Here is a 20,901-nt window from a genome sequence, read left to right on the forward strand (position 1 = left end):
CGGGAGCAAGACCAAACAGGAGACTTCGGACTCCTGGTCACAGTGAGCCTCTGTGCTAACCTTGCCAGAAAGAAGACCTCATCAGCTCCCGAGGCAGATTTCCGTTCTATCTGTAAGATTTGCCTTCTACCCATGTGTCTGAGCTATGCCTTCCAGAGGAAGAATTCCTTCCTCCTTCCTCCACGAGATAAGCCTTCAAGCATCTGAAGATGTCAGTTGACTCCAATCCTGACTCTACTTCTTCAGAGCACTATTTCCAGCCCCCTCACCTCCTCCTCAGATACTGTGGTTATCAGTTCTTCACCAGCATAGTCCCTGAAATGTGGTGCTCAGGACAAGACTTGGGGTTTGGGGTGTGGTCTGACAAATGCACCGTAATGGTTAATTATGTGCCAACTTGCCTGGGCTATACGGTGCCCAGTAATTTGGTCAAACATAATTCTGAGTATTTCTGTGAGGGTGTTTGTGGATGAGATTAACATTTAAATCAGTAGACTAAGTAAAACAGACTGCCCTTCCTAAGGTGTGTGGGCTTCATCCAATCAGTTGAAGGCCTGACCTCACCCCCGGAATAAGCTCTTCCAGGTTCTACAGCAGCCTGTTGGCCTTCAGATTCAAATCGGGGCATGGACTTTGCAGATTCTGGACTTGCCAGCCTCCATAATCACAGGAGCCAATTCCTTACAATAAATCTTTTTCTACATATATGTGGACACTGCATGCAGCCCAGAATCACATTAGGTTTTCTATCAGCTGAACTCTGCTGTCATCTCATATTCATTAATTTATACTTCAAACATACACCTGCCAAATATTTCTTGAGCACCTCCCTCATCTGTGCCGGGCACTGTGTTGGAGGTGCTGGGGTAATCGCACAGAAAGGTGACAGATGAAACTCCCCGGCCTTGTGGAGCTTACAGTCTGTTAAGGAAGCCAGAGGAGCACAATAAATAAGCGAAATATGTAGTATCCCAAGAGGCGCTATGGAGCAAAATAAAGTGAGAGAAGGGAAGGCTTAAATGTCATGGGGAAAGTCCAGCTGAGAAAGTCACAGCATAAAGCCCTGCGGAGGTCAGAAGGAAAAGCATCTGTGGTTGAAACAGCAGCGCATGTAAAGGTCTGGCAAGCGGAAGGGAGAGAGGCGGGGCCGGTGTGGCTGGAGCACCGGGATGGAGCGGGAGGGACAGGTAGATGAAAAGGTCAGAGAGGTCACAGAGCTGAGAAGGTCCAATCTGACCTGGCAGACTGCCACTAAGGACTATGGTGTTTAGTCCAGGTGAGATGGGACACCACTGAGAGTTCACGAAAACATCTAAAAAATTTTTACCTCTGGCTGCTGTGGCCAGTCTAGATTGAAGAGCGGCAAGAGCAGGAGACCAATAGTAGGCTTCTGCAATAACCTCAGGGAGAAAGAGCGGCATCTCACGCCGGGGAGGTGGTGGTGGAGATGGTGGCACCTAAATCCCCAGGGCTCATTTTACCGGGTTGAGGCTCCTTCCATCCTTCCCTTATAGCAGTAATTCTTTCATAGAAACACAAAGTCTTATATTTATTCCTTAGACCCATATTTCAAATCTGTGTCGGACACATAAAAATCCTTATTCTGGGGGCGCCTGGGTGGCTCAGTTGGTTAAGCGTCTGACTCTTGATTTCGGCTCAGGTCATGACCTCACGGTGGTGGGATCAGGTGACACATCGGGCTCTGTGCTGAGCATGGAGCCTGCTTGGGGTCCTCGCTTTCCCTCTCTCTGTCCCTTCCCCGCTCATGCTTGCACTCTCTCTCTCTCTCAAAATAAATAAACAAACATTTAAGAAAATCCTTATTCTGTTAGCTGTCAATATCACTGAATTTCACATGCGTGCCTTCTATACATTCATCTAAATACTTGAGCAGTGGAATAAGACCAGGCTAAGGTCTGTGACTTACAGGTATACTCCCATGCTGACCCAAAGATGCTAAACAGCACATGCTGGGGTCCCAGGTTGTTCATCAACTACAAAGTAACTCCATAGAACTGTCCTCACCTGGTCTGTAAGGGCATCATGCTAGAACCTGTTAAGAACCCTGGTGAAATAAACACATGATCTATCACTGTCATCCCCTCTACCATCTGGCACTCTAGTCTCCTACCTGACCTTCATGGTATGGTATCCTTATTTGAGTCTGGATTGGGTTACAGTCTGTGGAAGAACACAGACATAAAGAGAAGAGCAAAAAACAATATTTTTCTAATACAAGGAGGGGCTACAATCACCATTTCAAGGAAAATAACTATGAGTGAATATAGAAATGTTTTAAAAAATGTTAAGAGCAAGGATTTTATATTTGGATAAAATGGCAGGTATTTTCTTTTACTCCACCTTATTGGTGGGTTCTTGCCACGCCGCCACCCCATATTTCTGGCCCTGTATCTCAAGACACCTGCATCTCAACCACTAGAGTAACCCCCTATCTTCCAATCTGGTCTCCTTCCATCACTCCTCCACCCTGTTGCTGGGAGATCTTTCTAAAGAGTAAACTCATGACGATGCAGGACAGTATCTAAGCATCTTAAATGGCATATGACCAGAAAGGGCCTCTGCCTGCCCCACTGGCTACCACTCCCCCGTGTACTCACCATATGGAATCGCTTGGTGGCAGAACACATCCTGCTACTTGAGGCTCCTGAGTCTTGTTACATCCAGGTCCCTCCCACCTGGACTGCTCTTTCCAGCCTTCCTCACCTGGTAACTCTCCTTGAACTTCCACAGAACCACCTTCTCTGTGAAGCCTCCCAGACTCCCCTTCTGTCTTCAGGGTGGAGCAGCGCACAGGTGCCTTGTCAGACCTCTAGTCGAGCCCCTCTCTCACATGAAATGTGACTCTTTATCAGCAAAACTGATAAAGAAAAACAGCTCAAGAGTCAATCAAGCACCTTGCTCATTCTAAATCTCCGGGGCTTGCGTGGCATGGAGCTTGGCACAAAGCAGGGACTCCACAATTGCTTGCTGAATGAGAATCGGTTCTGTTACTTACAGGAAAGGATATGCCATAGTTTCTTCATTCCTGTAACCCAAACTCCTTACTTCTCTCACTGCCTGTGGAAATGCTCTTTCAGCCAACATTTAAAGCCCATGATTTGCCTTTTCACCCAATACCTCCACCTAAAAACAAATTCTTACATCATTCCATGTCCTCCCTTGAATTCAGCGAACTTTCCTCCTGCTTGCTAATTAAAACCCAATCCTCTGACATTCCCTGACATGACAAACATCTCCCTGTGGGAATGAACGGAGCATAGAGCTTTAAGAATCCCGATCCTTGGCAAGAAGGGGCAAACGTGAAGCACTTTACTGCCCAACAAACCCCAGGCTACTGAGATGCACACTGAGCCACCTCCTGAATGCTCTTCCCTACTTAAACCATGCACGCCATTTGTATTGTAGATCCTGGTTATGCTACCAGATTTTTTTTTAAAGAGCAGAACATTACTCTATCTGCCAGTGCTGGGAGTTTTATTACAAGAACTTACGGCTAGGCAACGAGAGCCAAGTTTATTATTTTTTCTGGATCAGATTCAACAACCTTGTCCAAAAGAGCAAGAAAAAAGCAAAGAGGCAACCAGCCCTTTTTGTTTCCACACCTGCATTTAAACTTTAACTCTTAAAGTCCTAAGCAGATCCATGGAAGCCTCAAGATTTATCTCCCAAGTTCTAGTGAGGTGAACAAATCCTGGCCGATGGGTGCAGTCACCATTTTCCTGGAACTGAGGCTCTCTGTTTTAGCACTTAACTCAGCACATCAGCTGACTCAGAGGCCTGGTGGTTGCATCACAGTATCCCTGTGGGCCTCCCCCGAGTTAGTTTGGTCTTCGGTGAGGGGGGAGAGAGAAGGTAGTACCATACTATAAGGATTCACTCATCCTATGCCCTTCCCCTCCCCTTCCTCTATCCCCTCCCCACTGCCCTCACCTTACGAAGAATGTTCCCTGATGAACAGTCCTGATAAGGAAGTCCCATCTAGGGGCACCTGGGTGGCTCAGTTGGTTAAGCATCTGACTTCGGCTAAGGTCATGACTCGTGGTTTGTGAGTTCAAGCCCCGCATTGGGCTCTATGCTGACAGCTCAGAGCCTGGAGCCTGCTTTGGATTCTATGTCTCCCTCTCTTTCTGCTCCTCCCCTACTCATGCTCTGTCTCATAAAAATAAATAAACATTAAAAAAAAAAAAAAAGAAGTCTCATCTGAAGTTTCTCCTCACCCAGTCACATGTTATCTTCTCATGGGGCCAATTAAAAATTACAATCCAACCACCCAGCAGCCCCCACTCTAGCAATCCTGATACACCCCCAAACCTGCTTTCCATGTTCTTGGAAAGTCACCTTCTAAACTACCATATAATTTACTTATTTATTATGTTTATTGTCCATCTCCTCCTACCAGAATGTAAGCTCCTTCAGAGGCTGGGATCTTTGCTTTGTTCATGGGTATACCTGATGCACCTAAAATAGTGCTGTATTTAGAAAAGATATTCAAGAAGTATTTAGTGAATGAATGAATCTTGAGGTCCAATCAACTGGTAGTACTTGCCTAAAGTTCTGTGCTAAGAAGGACTCTGAGGTCACTCACATATGGAAGTAGTGGAGAAATGAGAATGAGCACTTCGATCAGTCACGTGTCTGCCAATGGCTCAGAGCACACTGTACCTGCTCTATAGCTGTCCAATACAGTAGCCACACTCCATTGAACACTTGAAATATTGCTAAATAAACTGACCTGTGTTGCAACTGTAAAATACATACTAGATTTTGTACTGTGTCATATAGTACAAGATTAAAGAAACCTCAACAATTTTTTATTATGTTAAATGCTATTATGTAGATATACTGTGTTAAATTACATATGCCATTACAAATAATTTCACTTATTTCCCTTACTTTTTAACAATATATTTTTATGTTTATTTATTTGAAAGGGAGAGACAGAGGGAGTAAGAGAGAGGGGGAGAGAATGAGCATGTGCGGGGGAGGGGCAGAGAGAGAGAGACGGGGGGGGAGAGAGGGAGAGAGAGAGAGAGAGAGAGAGAGAGAGAGAGAGAGATGGAGAGAGAGAGAGAGAGAGAGAGAGAGAATCCCAAGCGGGCTCCATGCTGTCAGTGTACAGCCAGACTTGGGGCTCGATCTCACGAACCTGAGATCATGACCTGAGCTGAAATCAAGAGTCAGACACTTAAGTGACTGAGCCATCCAGGTGCCTTTCCTTTCCCTTTTAAATGTACTAACAAAAGGTTTTAAATTCCCTCTGTGGTTCACATTTTATTTCTATTGGACAGTATTACTCCAGGACCTCCTCCAATATGATTGTAAGGAAACACTGATAATATCCATCTATCCATCTGCTTCTTGATCTGGTCTCAGAACATAAATTAATGTCAAGAAGCCATCTCAAATCCAATGCTTCACAAAGTGTGATCCTTAGACCAGTATAATCATCCTGGAGATTCCAGGATGGGTGGGAATGTGGGGTCCAGGAAACTGCATTATAACCTTCCTCCCACCACCCCATGATTCCAATGCATAGTTGAGGATCATTGCTGTAGGCCATAGATACAAATATTATTTAAATTTCAAATAATCTTTGTGAAGCAAACAGGAACAGGATTGCAGCATGGTGATCAAGTATGAATCTTCTCCACTGCAGTGGTAGAAAAAAGAAAAAAAACAAAAAACAAGACGAGAGAGTAAAGCCAAGTCATGGATAGAGTCATCTTCTTGCACATCTAAAAAGAAAGAAATGGGCCTTGTGAAATCAGAGGAGACACAGCTCCCCAAAGATGAAGAAAAGCCTGCTGACATCGCAGAGGAAAATCTGTTCCAGAAATCACATACACACGCCCTATAGCTCAGCTGTGGTCCATTTGGAGCTTGAGCTGTGGCTGGTGAGCGCCTGCTATTCAGGTTACAAAGCTCCGTGGGGCTGCTCTGCTCACACACCCAGCTTCACACATTTACATGACTTTGGCATTGATGAAAGTGCAGCATGTGGACAATCAGGATCAGCTCCTCTCCCTCTTCTATCTTGCCCTGTCCGTAACTTCTACCATTCCTATTCCTTTTCCCTGACTCCTGTGCAGACAAATCTCTTTTTGGAGTTGCCTGATTGGGAAAATAGAGCATAACAAGGAAAACAAAAAAAGCAAAGAAAAACACATCGACATTTCCAAAACACCTGTGGTGTCAAGTATTTGCTAGTTCCTTCCATTCTAGAGGGAAAAAAGACGTAAAGTAGAATAGGCATTTCTCTTGAATTTAGGTTTTTATATAAATAGTATTGATGGCAGATGGGTCCTAGAATTCATCTAACAGTGCCCACACAGAAAGGCATTGAGATGATGCTTTGGTGTATTTTGTGCACAAAGTCCATCCAGTAAAAACAAACTAACATAAAGTACTGGAACAGTACTGAAATATTTACCTCCCAAATGAGGACTAAACGCTACATTCTGAAAGAGGAAAATCACACGTTTTTCCTACCCAATTCCTGGGAGGGCTGTGCTTGCCTATTTCCTCCAAAAGCCACGTGAGGTGAAATATGATCTGAAACATGTTTTCTATTAACCATATATCATGACTCAATGCTTTTTTTTTAAGTTTGTTTTAAAGAAATAATAACTTCCATGCCCATGAACCTACAGTCTTAATTTGTAATGCTACATATTCATGAGCCATGTGATTATGGCATCTGCCAATCGTGCATTCAAGAAACACAAATCCATGCAACCATTTAAAAATCTTGGGTGATTTTAATTTTGTATCTAAAACCAGATTACCTTCTTCCTTTAAAATGACTTAAAACTAATATTCAACACTTTTTCTCAAAACATTCATGATGGTCACCCTCTGCTTTTAATTTTTATTTTTGCTGAAATGGAATATAGAGAACTAAAGGATTGAAACAGCCCTCTGTTCTTAACACCCAACATGTTTACACATGCCAAGAACAAAGCTCTGAGATGCAGCCCTCTCACTATAAACACGCACAAACTTGAATGTAAGCCACTACAAAAGCAATCCTCTAATCTCCCGTGGAAATGTTACAGAAACGATAGTATATGTGAATATACAAAAGGAAGCAAAATATGTCACTGCATCTGAAAGACAGACTCAGTCCACACAGGTTACCAAATTAATGAAGCATGAGCTGCTTTACAATGTAGAGTTTTCCAAAGTAGAGTCCCAGGTCACAGAGGGACCCTTGATGGTCTTACAAAATGAGCTCTCCAGATTCCTAAACTTACCTTTCTCATCTGCCAGTGTTAGCAGGATTTTAGGATGAGCGTGATTCAAAATTTAAAGCGTACTTGTCATCTAAAGGGTATTTTTCCAGGAAAAAACAAAATGTTGACATCATTATCATCACTTGCCATGATCCTCTATCTGTTTATGCCCTCCAAACATGCTTCTGGGAATCCCTAGCTAGGGAAGATTCTTTTATTTTTCTTTTAAGTTATATCCAATCTGCCAACCCAGGTTCAAGAGCACAAACTGAACTTTGTAAGTGCTTGGCTCCTAATAGGTTCCAAGAATTCTCTTTATAGTGTTCCTCTTCATCAAATAGATAATCTAAGTTCTATTTTACAGACAAGGAAATTAACGCTCAGAGAAGCTAAAGGATCGGCCCGAGGCACACAGCTGGTAGAAAGCAGGCTGACAACAGAACCAGAGGCTTTCTTTCCCATTAGAGAGCTGTTTCCACTCCACTACCATGGAGTGGTCAACTACTGAACTCAAGAAATCAGTAGATCTGGGTAGACAGAGCCCCACCTTAGCCTCCTATGAACAGAACACTGGGAGAGAATAGCCATGAAGGTTCTTACTGATCACTTACTAAGTGAACGTTTCATAGATTCTGAATCTTCACATGGGACAACTGAAGATACTAGTGCTCTGAGAGGTTACATAAAGCCCCAGATTGCATAGCTTTAGCAAAGGACAAGTGCAGAATTAAAATGTCTATTAGACTCCAAAAACTATGCAATACAAATCCAGGCTTTTAAGAGAGTGAAAAGGGAAAGCAGTAAGGCAAAGCAGGGGACTATGTCCTTTCCTGATGTTTGCATAGAGATTCCCCCGTTCCGTTTGGTTATTTCCTTCTCTTTCTCCCCCTTCCCCAGCACTCTAAGGAGTTCAGCTGGAAAAAGTAGGGGAGAGAAAATGGAAATGGAAGGGGCAGACAGAAATAGTGATGACTGTTATGGGAACAAAGTAATTACTTGTTGGGAAGAAGAAAGATTGGGTATAGTAAACAACAAAAGCTGCCAAAGGACCTGAAATCATTTGAAGAGAAATTATGGTAGACCTAGGTTGGCAAGAATTATCAGGGTGTATAAATTTAAGATATAAATGCTCCCTGTGATGGTCAGTTTTATATGTCAACTTGGTTTGGCTATTATTATTCCTATTATATCCTATTATTCAATCAAACTCTAATCTAGATGTTGCTGTGAAGGTATTTTGTAAGTGTGATTCACAGCCATAATCAGATAAATAAATAAGGGCAATTATCTTAGATAATCTGGGTGGGCCTGATTCAATCAGTTGAAGGATTTAAGAGCAGGGCTGAGGCTTCCCTGAGAAGAAATCCCACCTGTGGACAGCAGCTTCCACTCAGGCTGGAGAGTTCCAGCCCTCCTTCCTGATCACCAATCTGCAGATTTCTGCCATGCCTTGTCTGTCTCCACACGGCATAAACCAATTCCTTGCAAGAAATCTCTTTATATATATCCCCTACTGGTTCTCTTTCTTTGGATAACCACTGACTGTTACAGCTTCTGTGAATGGCTGATGAAGGCTTGAAGAGAAATGGAGCTGCATATTCTGGCCTAGCAACCCCAGACCTAAGAACAGTTTAGGAAAAAAAGGTTGTAAAGGATATTTCCTTCAGGGGTGCATGATGGAGGTAGGGCCTTCAGCCCCAAGAATGGCTGGAGCCCTCTTGACCTTCCTAACATTAGCTCTCAACCAAAGGCAGGCCATGTTTCTACACTTACCTCCATTTTCCAGGCCACCCCGGATGAAGAAATAAATGATCCTAGAGGGTGAAAGACAGAGAGCTATGCAGGGTATTCTGGTAAAGCCTATTCAGAGACAAGCTAACCAGAGGAGACTGGGGGACAATGTTGTTGGAAAAAGGATCAAGAAGCAATTTTAACACCCACACCCAACTGAAATACTGGCATTACCTAGATCCCAGTACTGTAGCAAGCCATTCACAACACACTCTGCTGAAATGAAACCACAGAGGCAATTTCACGCCAGCTCCTCACTGGATCTGGTGAGCGATACCCTGATTTGGCTCTTCAGGTTCAATTCTGAAGCCCTTGTCGCTGGGACAGTCATTAGTGGTTCCAGGCTGGAGACCAGGGTTACAGAGGACATCAAAGTCACACCCTTGAATCAAGTGGTGTGACTGTCCCCAGTGAGGTCTCCATTTACCTTTCTAAAAAGTAAGGGGCACTTAGATTATGTACGTCCCTCAGGAGGCCATCCAGCTACCTTCTTTGCACTATCTGTGACTGAGGGATGATGGCAGGGGCTCTAAGCAAAGGGGAAAACAACTGGAGAAAAAAACAGCTCAAAACACCAGGGGGTTGAGGGGGGGTTAATCGCTTTTGGAATGCTATTTTTAAGGTGGCAGCCTCAGTGACTAACCTCCAGTCAGCGGGAGGGCAATGGCTGACACTAGTTCAAAAGCTTCACACGGTATCTAGGAAAACTATTGTTATATGTAGTTGGTTGTGATCAGGGCAATGTCCTGCATCTAGATCTCAGGGGAAATCGTTCAACCTAAATACCTTCCCTCTGCAAAAGGAAAGCCCTGGGCCAGACGACAGTGGACAATTAAATTCCAATATCCCTGGCTACACCGATTTGCTCCCATTCAAACCCCGGATCAAAGTCCAAGATAGGAGATAAAAGGGAGAAAGTAGGGAAAAAGCTAACCCAAACTACTAATCCTTATCATTAAAAAATACTTATTATTATTGCTAACATTTATCAAGCACTTACTATGTGCCTGGCACTATTCTAAGCACTATACATGGGTTATAGATGCCATTTATTTACTAGCTGTGTGATCAGGCACAAATTAACTTAATCTCCCTTTGTGGAAACGATTTCCTCATGTTAAAATGAGGATAATAATTGTACCTACTTTACAGGCTTGTTATGAAGATTAAATAAGGTAATATATGTGAAGTACTTGGAAGAGTGCCTAGCACATGGCTCATGCACTAAGTGTTTGTCAAATGTACACATACGTGTATACATAGCCTCACAATAGGCCACAAGGGTTGTCTGACAGATCATAAGGTTGACAGGCCATAATTCATTCCTCACTATGCCTGGACTGTAGCCTTCTTGTCTGAACTTCCAGAAAAGGATATATGAACCCTGTTTTCAAGGGCTGGAGCACTGCTGGCTCCAAACAGTAGCTCTGAACATCACCCAGCGGCCTGTATCAGCCAGAAACTATAGAATCTCCAGAACAGACTATGTCATAAACACAGAATGGCTAGAGATCAAATGAGCTTTTGTGGGCTTTTGGCAGAGGTGGCAGATGGCTATATACCCTGACTTTCAGGTATACCCTGGGTCCCAAGATCACAGTTGTGTCATTCACCACCGAAACAGGACAAGGCAGGAGAGTAAGGAGGACTCCCTGGCCTGGTGGCATTAAGAGGCCATCTGAGAATAGGGTATTAGCACCAAAGACAAAAACCAAGGGCAAAAACTGTTCTCGGGATATAAATTCTACCTTGGACAAAGAAACAAGAAAGGCTAAAGGGACCCCTTCCTCCTCTGCAGAAATCCACTTCCAAGCTAGGGGTTTGGATGATGGAGGTTTAGAGTGTCGGCGCTGGGCTGCCTCAAATAAGTCCAATGACTCCATTCCCAGGAAGGAGTCAGGCCATCATGCAGTCCCCATTAGAGATGGGGACTGCAGGCCACCTGTGGGGAATGCTTACCAAGGGCCTCACTGTCTGCAGTGAGAGGACCATGGCACAGCCACAAGCTTTCAAGCTGACCTCACCAGAATCTCCGAGGAGATAAGTTTCTCCCCCTCCTATTACACGAAAAAATATTCCACAACCTCCCTTAACAAAACACTCACTTTTTCTACCAAACAGCCCCTTGCGCTGCCTACCACATTAACCAAGGGCACCAGACATATGATGTTTGATACAATTGCCCAAAGCTTGGGAAGGGCAGATCCATCAGGTTGCCAGAGTAGCCTTAGACAGCAAAGCCTTAAAGGAAGGAATGGGACTCTACACGAAGAAACCTGCCTTCTCTCCTTGGTAAAATAGAGTTTATTTAACCTCAATTTGTTGAGTGAAAGCAAAGCCTTCACAGAGCTGGAGCCCAGGCCTGCACACAGACATGACACAGAAAGTCCAGTGGAGCCAGGAAAAGTCTACGCTTGCGTGAACCCTCCAGGACAGGATGTCTCGAGCAGGAAGAATACACCCAGGCAAACCTCACAAGGCCAAGGGGCCACTCACTGGCAACATTCACAAGCCTTAACCCAGCAAGTTAAGATAATCCTAGGAAGTCTTCCAAAAAACTCTTTCTGGACCAGGATTACCAACTGAAACTGGACTCATTCCAATGCTCTAATTGCCACAGTGACATTTAGGAAGAGCTCTCTTGACCACAAATGGGCCAGAAACTCATTCCTAGGAAATATGGTAGTTGACTGACCCTAGTTCATGAGAGGATCAAGCCCCTTACAATTAGGGCTCTTATGGACAAGCCACAAAACCAACAGATAAGCAGCCTCTGGAACAAAAATGCATGGTACACAACCACTCGGAATATCCCAAAGGGCATAGTGAGTCATTCCACAAGAGACATTTTTTAAAAAGAAGAAGAACCAATCTTGAAATGTTTAGTTATTTAATCTGTCTTTGAGAGAGAATTTGTTTAGGGGAAAGCCTAACTGGAAAATCCAAAATGGTATATCTAGAGCCCTAGTCTATACACTCCTAGTACACAGGAGTGACATTCCTGGTTGAGCAAAAACCTATTCTTGTGTCCTCAACCCCGACCCACACTGCTCCTCCGTCAGCCTCACAGAGGGAGCTGCCTTCATTGCATTTGGAAGAAGAGAACTCTCATTTTCTCCAATTTTCAGGATCCAACAATGGTACTTCTTTTTTTTTTTTATTTTTTATTTTTTTAATGTTTCTTTTTGAGAGAGAGACAGAGAGACAGAGAGACAGAGCAGGGGATGGGCAGAGAGAGGGAGAATCCAAAGCAGGCTCTAGGCTCAACTGTGATCACAGAGCCCGACGTGGGGCTAGAACTCAAGAACTGTGAGATCATGACCTGAGCCGAAGTCAGAAGCTTAACCAAGCCACCCAGGTGCTCCTCCAACAATGGTACATTTTACACTGAAATGCAACTCCTGGGGTGTCTGGGTGGCTCAATCTATCAGGCGTTCAACTTTGGCTCAAGTCAGATCTCGTGGTTCATGGGTTCAAGCCCCACATCGGGCTCTGAGCTGACAGCTCAGAGACGGGAGCCTGCTTCAGATTCTGCGTCTCCCTCTCTCTCTGCCCTCCCCTGCTCACGCTCTCCCTCTCTCAAAAATAAATAAAAACATGTTTAAAATTTTGAAATGCAATTCCCAATCTCTTAACCATCTCTCCTATGTAATGGGTAGCTCCTGGAAGGCAGGTAGTCCATTCCATTTCTCTCTGGAACCCTCCATACCTAGCACAGTCCCCAGCATCCTGTAGGCACTCAAAACTGGTTGTTGGATGAATGAACAAGTGGATACAGAAACCGTCATAGCAGGTATGCTAATCTAATGTTTTTCTAAGCGTGGGGAGAAGTGCCAAGCAAGGGAAAGGAGGAATTTAGAAAAAAAAAAAAAATCATTTCCAGATTTTTAAATGCAACATAGTGGAGAATACAGGGATTTTCCTTTTTTTTTTTTTTTTAAGTTCCCTCCTTCACAACCAAACTTGAATGCCTGAGTTATTCAAAGGGCATTTTTGGATACTACAACTCTCAGTTACACATCACTTGGAGTTAAGAAAAGGAAGGCCTGGACATGCGCTGTGGTTTAGGCTGTGCACGTCCCTTCCTAGAGTGGAGCTAAGCACACATCTGGGGCTATTTAACAACTGATTGGAAATTTTGCCTTCTGATTTCCAGTTAAATACTGGGCACAGGAAAACAAATAGCACTTGTTTTTCACTGAGCCTTGTCAGTCATCCAAACTGCAGTGCGGACCAGAGAACTGCCTGTGGTTTGGTGGCAGAGGCCCAAAAATTTAGACCTTTCCACCCCCCCCCCCCCCACCAAGTGCAAGTAAAAGGAATAAACCAGATTTTGGCAACACCCACCTCTTCACCTACCCCTCCCTTCTTCTCAGACACACAAAACTAGATTTTAAATATTAAGCCTGTAACTGGTATTAATTTACATTTTTCATTAGGATTAAATTTTGATTTGTTTTTATTCCAAAGCCAATAGCATTGCGTTTGGTTTCTCTCATTTTTTTTTTTTTCCAACTGCCCTGCCCTGATATTTACTTGGATTTGCTGAAGAGGCAATGTTCAGATTACCATTTTCTGTTTCCAATTAAATTGGGATATAATATCTAACATTCATATTATCAACGAATCAGAGAGTTTAAAAGCTGAGAGGAATTTCAGAGACTGGCTACTACCACCTCCTTACTTTAGAGATGAGGAAACTGAGGCCCAAGTAAGTGATTTTGCCCAATAATACAGAACTAGTTAGTGACAGAGCCACTTAGTGCTCAGGCCTCCTGGTACCCAGGTACTCAGGCCAGGCTGTTAACCAGAAAGAAAAACCCGAATTACCTCTGAGTACAGCTGTGAGATAAAATACAGAATAGCTAATTAAATTTGAGTTTTGGTTAAACAATGAATAATTTTTTAATACGAATATGCCCCAAGTATCATATGGGCATACTAAAAAAAAAGTATTTGTTGTTTATTTGAAATTCAAACTTAATGGGCATCCTGTATCTCTCTTAACTCTGGAAACCTTATCTTAGAAACCAATATCCCCTCCCACTCTACACCTCCACTCAAACATATACATGTACACACACATTTCTTTCCTTTTTTAATGTCAATGGATGGAAAATATAAGTTGCAGCACAGTAATCCCAAGAACAAGTGAAACTGGAAGAAGTTGCTGCTTATTTTTCGAGGTTTCCTTATCTTAGATACCTTTCTTCCTTATAAGCATGCAAAGCAACTAAGCCTGACATTAAAAGGCTGCGTAAGGCCCCTGGATTAGACATTTTATGTGTCATCTTGAGATTTTCTGCTTATCCCAAGGGTCTGAGTCTGTAGACCTTGCAGGAGAGCGCACTCAGGTTTAGAATAGAATAAAACAAGATTAGGGGCTCCTGGGTGGCTCAGATGGTTAAGTGTTTGATTCTTGACTTCAGATCAGGTCATGATCTTACGGTTTGTGAGATCGAGCCCCACGTCAGGCTCTGCACTGACAGCACCGAGCCTGCTTGGGATTCTCTCTCTTCCCCTCCCCACTACAAGAGGGGCAGAGACAGAGGGAGACAGGGAGAATCCCAAGAAGCCTCCATGCACAATGCAGCGCTTGAACTCACAAACTGTGAGATCACGACCTGAGCCAAAGTCAGACATTCAACTGACTGAGCCACCCAGGCACCCTGGATCTACATTTTTTTTAGCCCCTCCATCAGTTGATGGATATTTGGGCTGTTTCTACTACTTTTTGGTTGTTAAGAATAATGCTGCTGAGAACATTTGTGGGTGATTTTTTTTCTGTACACCTAGGTTTTGCCCAATTGTCTTCCAAAGCAGCATTTTACTTTACTGTCGGCAATTTATGAGGGTTCCAATTTCCCTAAATCTTCAATAACACTTGTCATTATCTGCCTTTTTTATTAGACCCATCCTAGTGGGTGTGAAGTGGCATCTCATTGTGGTTTTAAATTTGCATTTTCCTAATGACTAATGATATTGAACATCTTTTCACGTGCCTATTAGCCATTTGTGTTTTTTCTTTGGTGAAATGTCTATTCAAATTGCATCATGTTTCTTAACAAAAACTAGTATTGTTATGATTTTTTTTTTTTAAGTAAACTCAGGTTGGAAGTTCAGATATTTATTGCCCCACTGAACTATGCTTCTTCTTCTATGTGGAAATAATTGCAAAAATAAAAATCCTTCTAAGAGATTTTTCTTTGTAGTTTCAACATGACAGACTGAGGGGTTAGGATTATTCTTATTTCTAATTGCACTGAGGGACAGCTCTAACCTACTCAATATTCTCTGGGCCATCCAGACACCTTACAGAAGAAAATCTATACAGCTGTGACAACTCCATCATGCATGTGCGTGTGCACGTCCATATACACATGTGTGAGACTCGTACTCAAAGACTCACTGCTTGACAATGACACAATCACCCTTCATTCTGTTTCCTACATAACCAGAACAACCAGATAAAGGAGCTACATTCGCAGAGGAAACTCAATCCCATTTTCCCCCTGCCTGACACGCTCCTTCTTGCCTGCACTGTGAAATCATAAGGAGGGCTGGAATGATTTGACAGGAAAAAAAGCCAGACACCTTCATCAGACAGTATTAAAGTATAATATTTTTAGTCATTCTCATGGTGGCTGAGACATTCAGAGCAACACAAGTTCCTACTAACTAATTATGAAATGTTTCCCTTTTAAATTTGGGCATCTATAATAAATGCAGACATGTCAAGTTAAATTAAAACGTCATCTTGAACAGATGAGTAGATATCATTGCTTCATCTCTTCTCACCACCCTGCTTAAAAAAATAAATAAAAACTAAGACAAAAATCAAAAAACAGAACTGTGTAGTGCTGTAACTTTACCTGGAAAGTAAAGATAGCTTTAAGACAGTAATGCAGGCACTACATTAATACACATCTTAGACAAAGAATCAAGAGACGGCCTCTCTCCTCCACAACTCGGAGCTCTTTGGGTAACCTGGGAGGAGACAGTGATGGAAACGGCTAAGTCCCAGTGTCTGAAAGTCCCACAGGCCTTCTCAAGTGTTTGTAAAATAATGTAACGGTCTTGTTTCTAAATTTGAACTCTTAGCTATTATACCTGGATCAACAGACCTCATCCCTGGTGTGTCTGTCATCCAGCAGCAGACCCCTCTGCTGCAATGGCTGTCCAGTGGATGCACAGACCCTGAAATTCCTTTCCAGCAACACAGAGTAAGGGAAGAGCTTGCCTTTACCCTCTTTACCTCACACACTGTCAGGGAGAGCTACCTGGCTTGTGAGAGAGCTTGTATACCTCCTCCACGGACCTGAGAAAATGAATGAGCAACACATGTTCTACTAGCTTTTCCAGGCCTTGAAGACATGTACAGATGGGAGAAAACCATTTTACCTAAAGAAAGCCTGCTGGATAATAAAGTAGAGTTCAAGTGTCCCAGAATGTAAATCCTTGGCTTCTCCCAATGCTGTCTCCCCTGTGTTGGTAATTTTAGGTTCATCACTTGATCTGCAATCTCCTTACATGGGATCGACTCCAAAGAGGGATGATGTTAAGTTGTTTAACTAAAACTGTCTCCTTTTTTAACTGTTAGAGCATTTTAAACTGATGGCCGGGGCGCCTGGGTGGCGCAGTAGGTTAAGTGTCCGACTTCAGCCAGGTCACGATCTCGCGGTCCGTGAGTTCGAGCCCCGCGTCGGGCTCTGGGCTGATGGCTCAGAGCCTGGAGCCTGTTTCCGATTCTGTGTCTCCCTCTCTCTCTGCCCCTCCCCCGTTCATGCTCTGTCTCTCTCTGTCCCAAAAATAAATAAACGTTGAAAAAAAAAATTAAAAAAAAAATAAACTGATGGCCAAGATGCAGTTCTTATAGATCTTAAAATTAAAGCAAATAAATAATAACTAGGAGTAAGATACTTTCCATTATAACCCATTGAGGGGTAGGTTCATGAAGAATCCAGAAAGTGACCAGTACAACTATGATATACGTAGCCCTCACTTTTCATCTGGACCTGTAGCCCAGAGAAATAGGAACTCCTTTTAATCTTGGACAAGCCAAGCTAGACATTTATAATTAGAAATATAAATTATATTTTATAATATATATACATATTATATATAAAACGAGGGGCTCAGTTAAGCATCTGACCCTTGATTTCAGCTCAAGTCATGATCTCATGGTTGAGATCAAGTGCAGCGTCAGACTCAGTGCTGGGTGTAGAGCCTGCTTGGGATTCTCTCTCTCCCTCTCCCTCTTCCCCTATCCCGCTGTGTGTGCTCTTTTCCTCTCTCTCTCTCTCTCTCTAAATAAACAAATAAAAATAGAAATTCAACATCTTTTCCAAGTGTTCTTTACTATGACTATTAATAAATAGCCACAACAACAACAGGTAATATCTATGAACAGGGTCAGGCACTGTATTAAACATGCTACATGTAATCTCTTTTAATCAAGATAACAACCCCATAATGCTGGGACTATTAATTTTCCTTTATTACAAGTGAGGAAAATCAAGTTTAAAGAAATAAAATAATTTGCCTTGAGTTACTATTTGGATTCAAAGCCGGGTGGGCAAAGCATTTACTCATAACCTGTCCATAACCTGCCCAGTGTGGTAGCCTCATGTAGCTACTAAGCACCTGAAATGTGGTTCGTATGCCTCAGGAACTGTATTTGTAATTTTAGTTAACTTAAGTTTTTTTTAAGTTTTAAAAAAGTTTTATTTTTTAAGTTTATTTATTTTGAGAGGGAGGGAGGGAGGGAGGGAGGGAGAGAGAGAACAAAAACAAGTGGGGCAGGGGCAGAGAGAATCCCAGGGAGGCTCTGCACTGTCAGCGCAGATGCTTAACCACCTGAGCCACCCAGGCGCCCATAGTTATTTTAAATTTAAATAGCTCACCTGTAGCTACTGTTTACAGTATTGCACAATATAGCTCAGCACTCTAAGGGCTAAATGCACATAAGACTTTATGATCATGGTCATTACTTACTATCACAAATACCTTTAGTTACAAGAGATTGACAATGATTATAAGTATGAAGGAGCCAGTCTGGGGTAAGAGCTTCTTGTGTAAGTCCTATCTGGGTTTGATAGAATGTCACTCAATTTGGTTTTGCCTGATGCTTCATCATGACCAGATCCAGGTTATGTGCATGTTTGGCTAGAATATAAGATAAATGATGCAGGTTATCACATTTAAAGGCACACAATGTCCATGTGCACCATACTGGTGATGTTGATTTTGAAGATTTGGTTAAGGTACTGTAGGGTATCTCCACTATATATAGTTATTGTTTCTTCTTTTGGTATTAGTAAGTAATTTGGGTAATTTAAATAAAATATACAGTTCCTCAAACTCCCTCCACTTCTGCTACATTTAGCTTCTACTGATGACTCCTGCCCAATAAACTTTTACTATGATGACTGCAAAACCAGGAATTTCTAACTCCATTATCCTTCTATATCATTGATTGGCATCTGACTATAATGAAGAGCTGTCCCTTATCCCTCTTTACTCACTTATTTATCTACTTATTAACTGTACTGATTATGGATTCCGACTTTATTCAACAGGTACCTTTGAGTTTTTAAGTGTATTCTTCAAATGTAAATACAGATATGCTCATTATACAAGAAAAAGACTATTAACTGAGGTCTCTTTTTGTTTTGGATGCTTTGGGGCGATGAGGCTTAAAAGCCTAAGGTTCTGCAATTAAGGACATCAGCATGGAGCCCTAGCAGTAGACAATGTGAGTTATCACTGTGAAGGGCAGTGTTGCGCATCATCAGACATGATATCATACCCCAAAAATTCCATCCAAACAACCCATCAATTTCTCCACAACCAGCAAACTTGAATGTTCTGGCAAACTCAAAAGGACATGATTTACAAATAGTAGGTAATATTTGGATCTTTCCACAAGAGCTGGGTTCCAGCTTTTTTATAAAGTACAAATGTTTTCATTTTGGAACTGGCTGTGTCACTCTCTCAACAAACAGATCCTCGTATCAGAAAGTAGGCCTGTGTTATATACAAACAGAATGGGTTTGTGTGTATTTATTTTGCAGTCAGAGACCACACACCTAGTGGCTGTTTACAATGTTTACATTGCTCCTGATGCCACCAGAGGAGTCTCAGAGTGGAGACCAAAGCCCAGGCCACACAGAGTATGACTACAGGTCCTGCTCTAACGTGGAAACTAGACCAGATCCTCCATCCACAGTCAGACACACACGTGCGGTGTTTGTTTTCCGTGACTGCTTACCTACACTGCCCAAATACCACTAAGAGCATTCTTCCAATTTAATACACTGTGGACTCTGGTATTATTTCAATGAAATAAGCCTTTTAAAAACCCTTGCAAAGTTTTAGTGTCATTATATCCTTATGCTAAGGACACTTGGGGAAGGTTTCAAACACTTACCAAGAAAAGTCTGGAGACCCCAACTGCCAGCCTCTCTGTCTTCAGATGCCAGACCAGGGGCTGTGGGGAGTTGAGCACAAACACGATAGGCTTGTGGTGAATGTGGACCGAGGAGATGGGATTTAGGTGCAGAGTGACCTAGGAAGCAACAGAAAGAGAAATCTTAACACTGACTTTCCATTAAAATCACATAGCACAGGATCTGGAATAATTTTCCACAGCTCACCATTAAAAGAAGCTATAAGGTAGTTTAGATTCTATGGATAAGACATACTAGTTTGAACTAGATGCTGCTGCCAGTATTTGACCAATTTTTACTACAAAAATGGCAACCCACACTAATCTCAACTAAAACGTGATTCAGCTCCTAGTAATAGGGGAACACAAATAATCAGAACACTCCCCCCCCCCCCAAAGTTAGCAAAGACAGAGCAAAAGTTACCCTCCCTCAAGACTGCTTTATCCTTCAAGTCAAATGATTAAGCTAAAAACTGGGATTACAGAATGTCTTGGGATCATCCCTGTGGATCACCAGAGAAAGGACTTTCTTCTCTTCCAGGTGAACTCCAACCTCTAAAAAGTGAAGTGAGTTCTGCCAAAAAAAGTGCTGAAAGCTGCAGGAAAGGGGCTGCCAAGGGGAGTTTTCATCAACCCAGCTATTAGCCTAAGGGGGCTTTCCAAAAAAAAATGAAGTATAGAGAACACACAGAATAAAAACTGACTGTATGCAGGCCTGGTCCAAAACAAAAACAAAAACAAAACAGCGAAGAAAACCATGAGCCTGGATAAGAAAGCTGTGACCACTTTTGATAGTGGATCAAGGACTATTATAGGTTATCACTATCATCATTAACATCATCAAAAAGCACCTATGAGGACAGCTGGAAACAGTGGGTTCAACATCCTCCTGGAGCATACCAGCCAAGATAGGTCAACATGAACACAGAGAAGCAAAAGGGTGAATAAAGAAATACTGAACAGATGCTTTCATAGAAGCATGTCTCATATTGGCTTTCTGTACAGAAGGGTGAAGCAAGACCCAAGAAGCACATATTTTAACAAGCTGAACTCACCCAAGAGCACCAGAAAGTGATGAGAGGGAAAGCACGAAAAATGACTTTAGCTGGCAAGACAGAGACTGAGTAATACACTGGGAATAACGGAACATCTCAGCCATAATCCTTATGAGCATTAAATGGCCAGATCTATGATCTGAGTCTATACAGCCATTAGGGATAGAGCACTCAAAGCTGGACTATTTTACGTCTTCCAGTGGCTGCTGGCCCACTTTGATCTCAACATATCTCTGCCTTTTATTGTAGGGACTGCCTTTGACACCAATGTCGCTTATCACAACAGCCTCTCGGGTCACTGATAATACAACTTCGAACTTTACTTTCAGTACCCATGACTTAGCTTAGCACAGGG

The 20,901-nt window shown here is 42.6% G+C and overlaps 1 protein-coding gene and 1 long non-coding RNA gene across 4 annotated transcripts in view; both read right to left on the reverse strand.

Moving 5' to 3' along the window:
- The window catches only part of TGFBR3 (transforming growth factor beta receptor 3), a 209,833-nt gene that overhangs the window by 57,610 nt on the left and 131,322 nt on the right, over positions 1–20,901 (reverse strand). For all 3 annotated transcript variants that reach the window (XM_006934902.5, XM_003990327.6, XM_019837423.3), the window contains one exon: positions 19,474–19,611. In XM_006934902.5, coding sequence (XP_006934964.2) covers positions 19,474–19,611 — 138 coding nt within the window. The remainder of the gene's footprint in view (positions 1–19,473; positions 19,612–20,901) is intronic.
- Positions 5,277–14,524, reverse strand: LOC123379696. The gene is made up of 2 exons (XR_006584544.1): positions 7,275–14,524; positions 5,277–5,756 (listed from the first exon to the last, which is right to left on the reverse strand). It is a non-coding gene; the product is annotated as an uncharacterized LOC123379696 (long non-coding RNA).

The sequence above is a fragment of the Felis catus genome, chromosome C1, assembly GCF_018350175.1.
Source record: "Felis catus isolate Fca126 chromosome C1, F.catus_Fca126_mat1.0, whole genome shotgun sequence".
Taxonomy (NCBI): Eukaryota; Metazoa; Chordata; class Mammalia; order Carnivora; family Felidae; genus Felis; species Felis catus.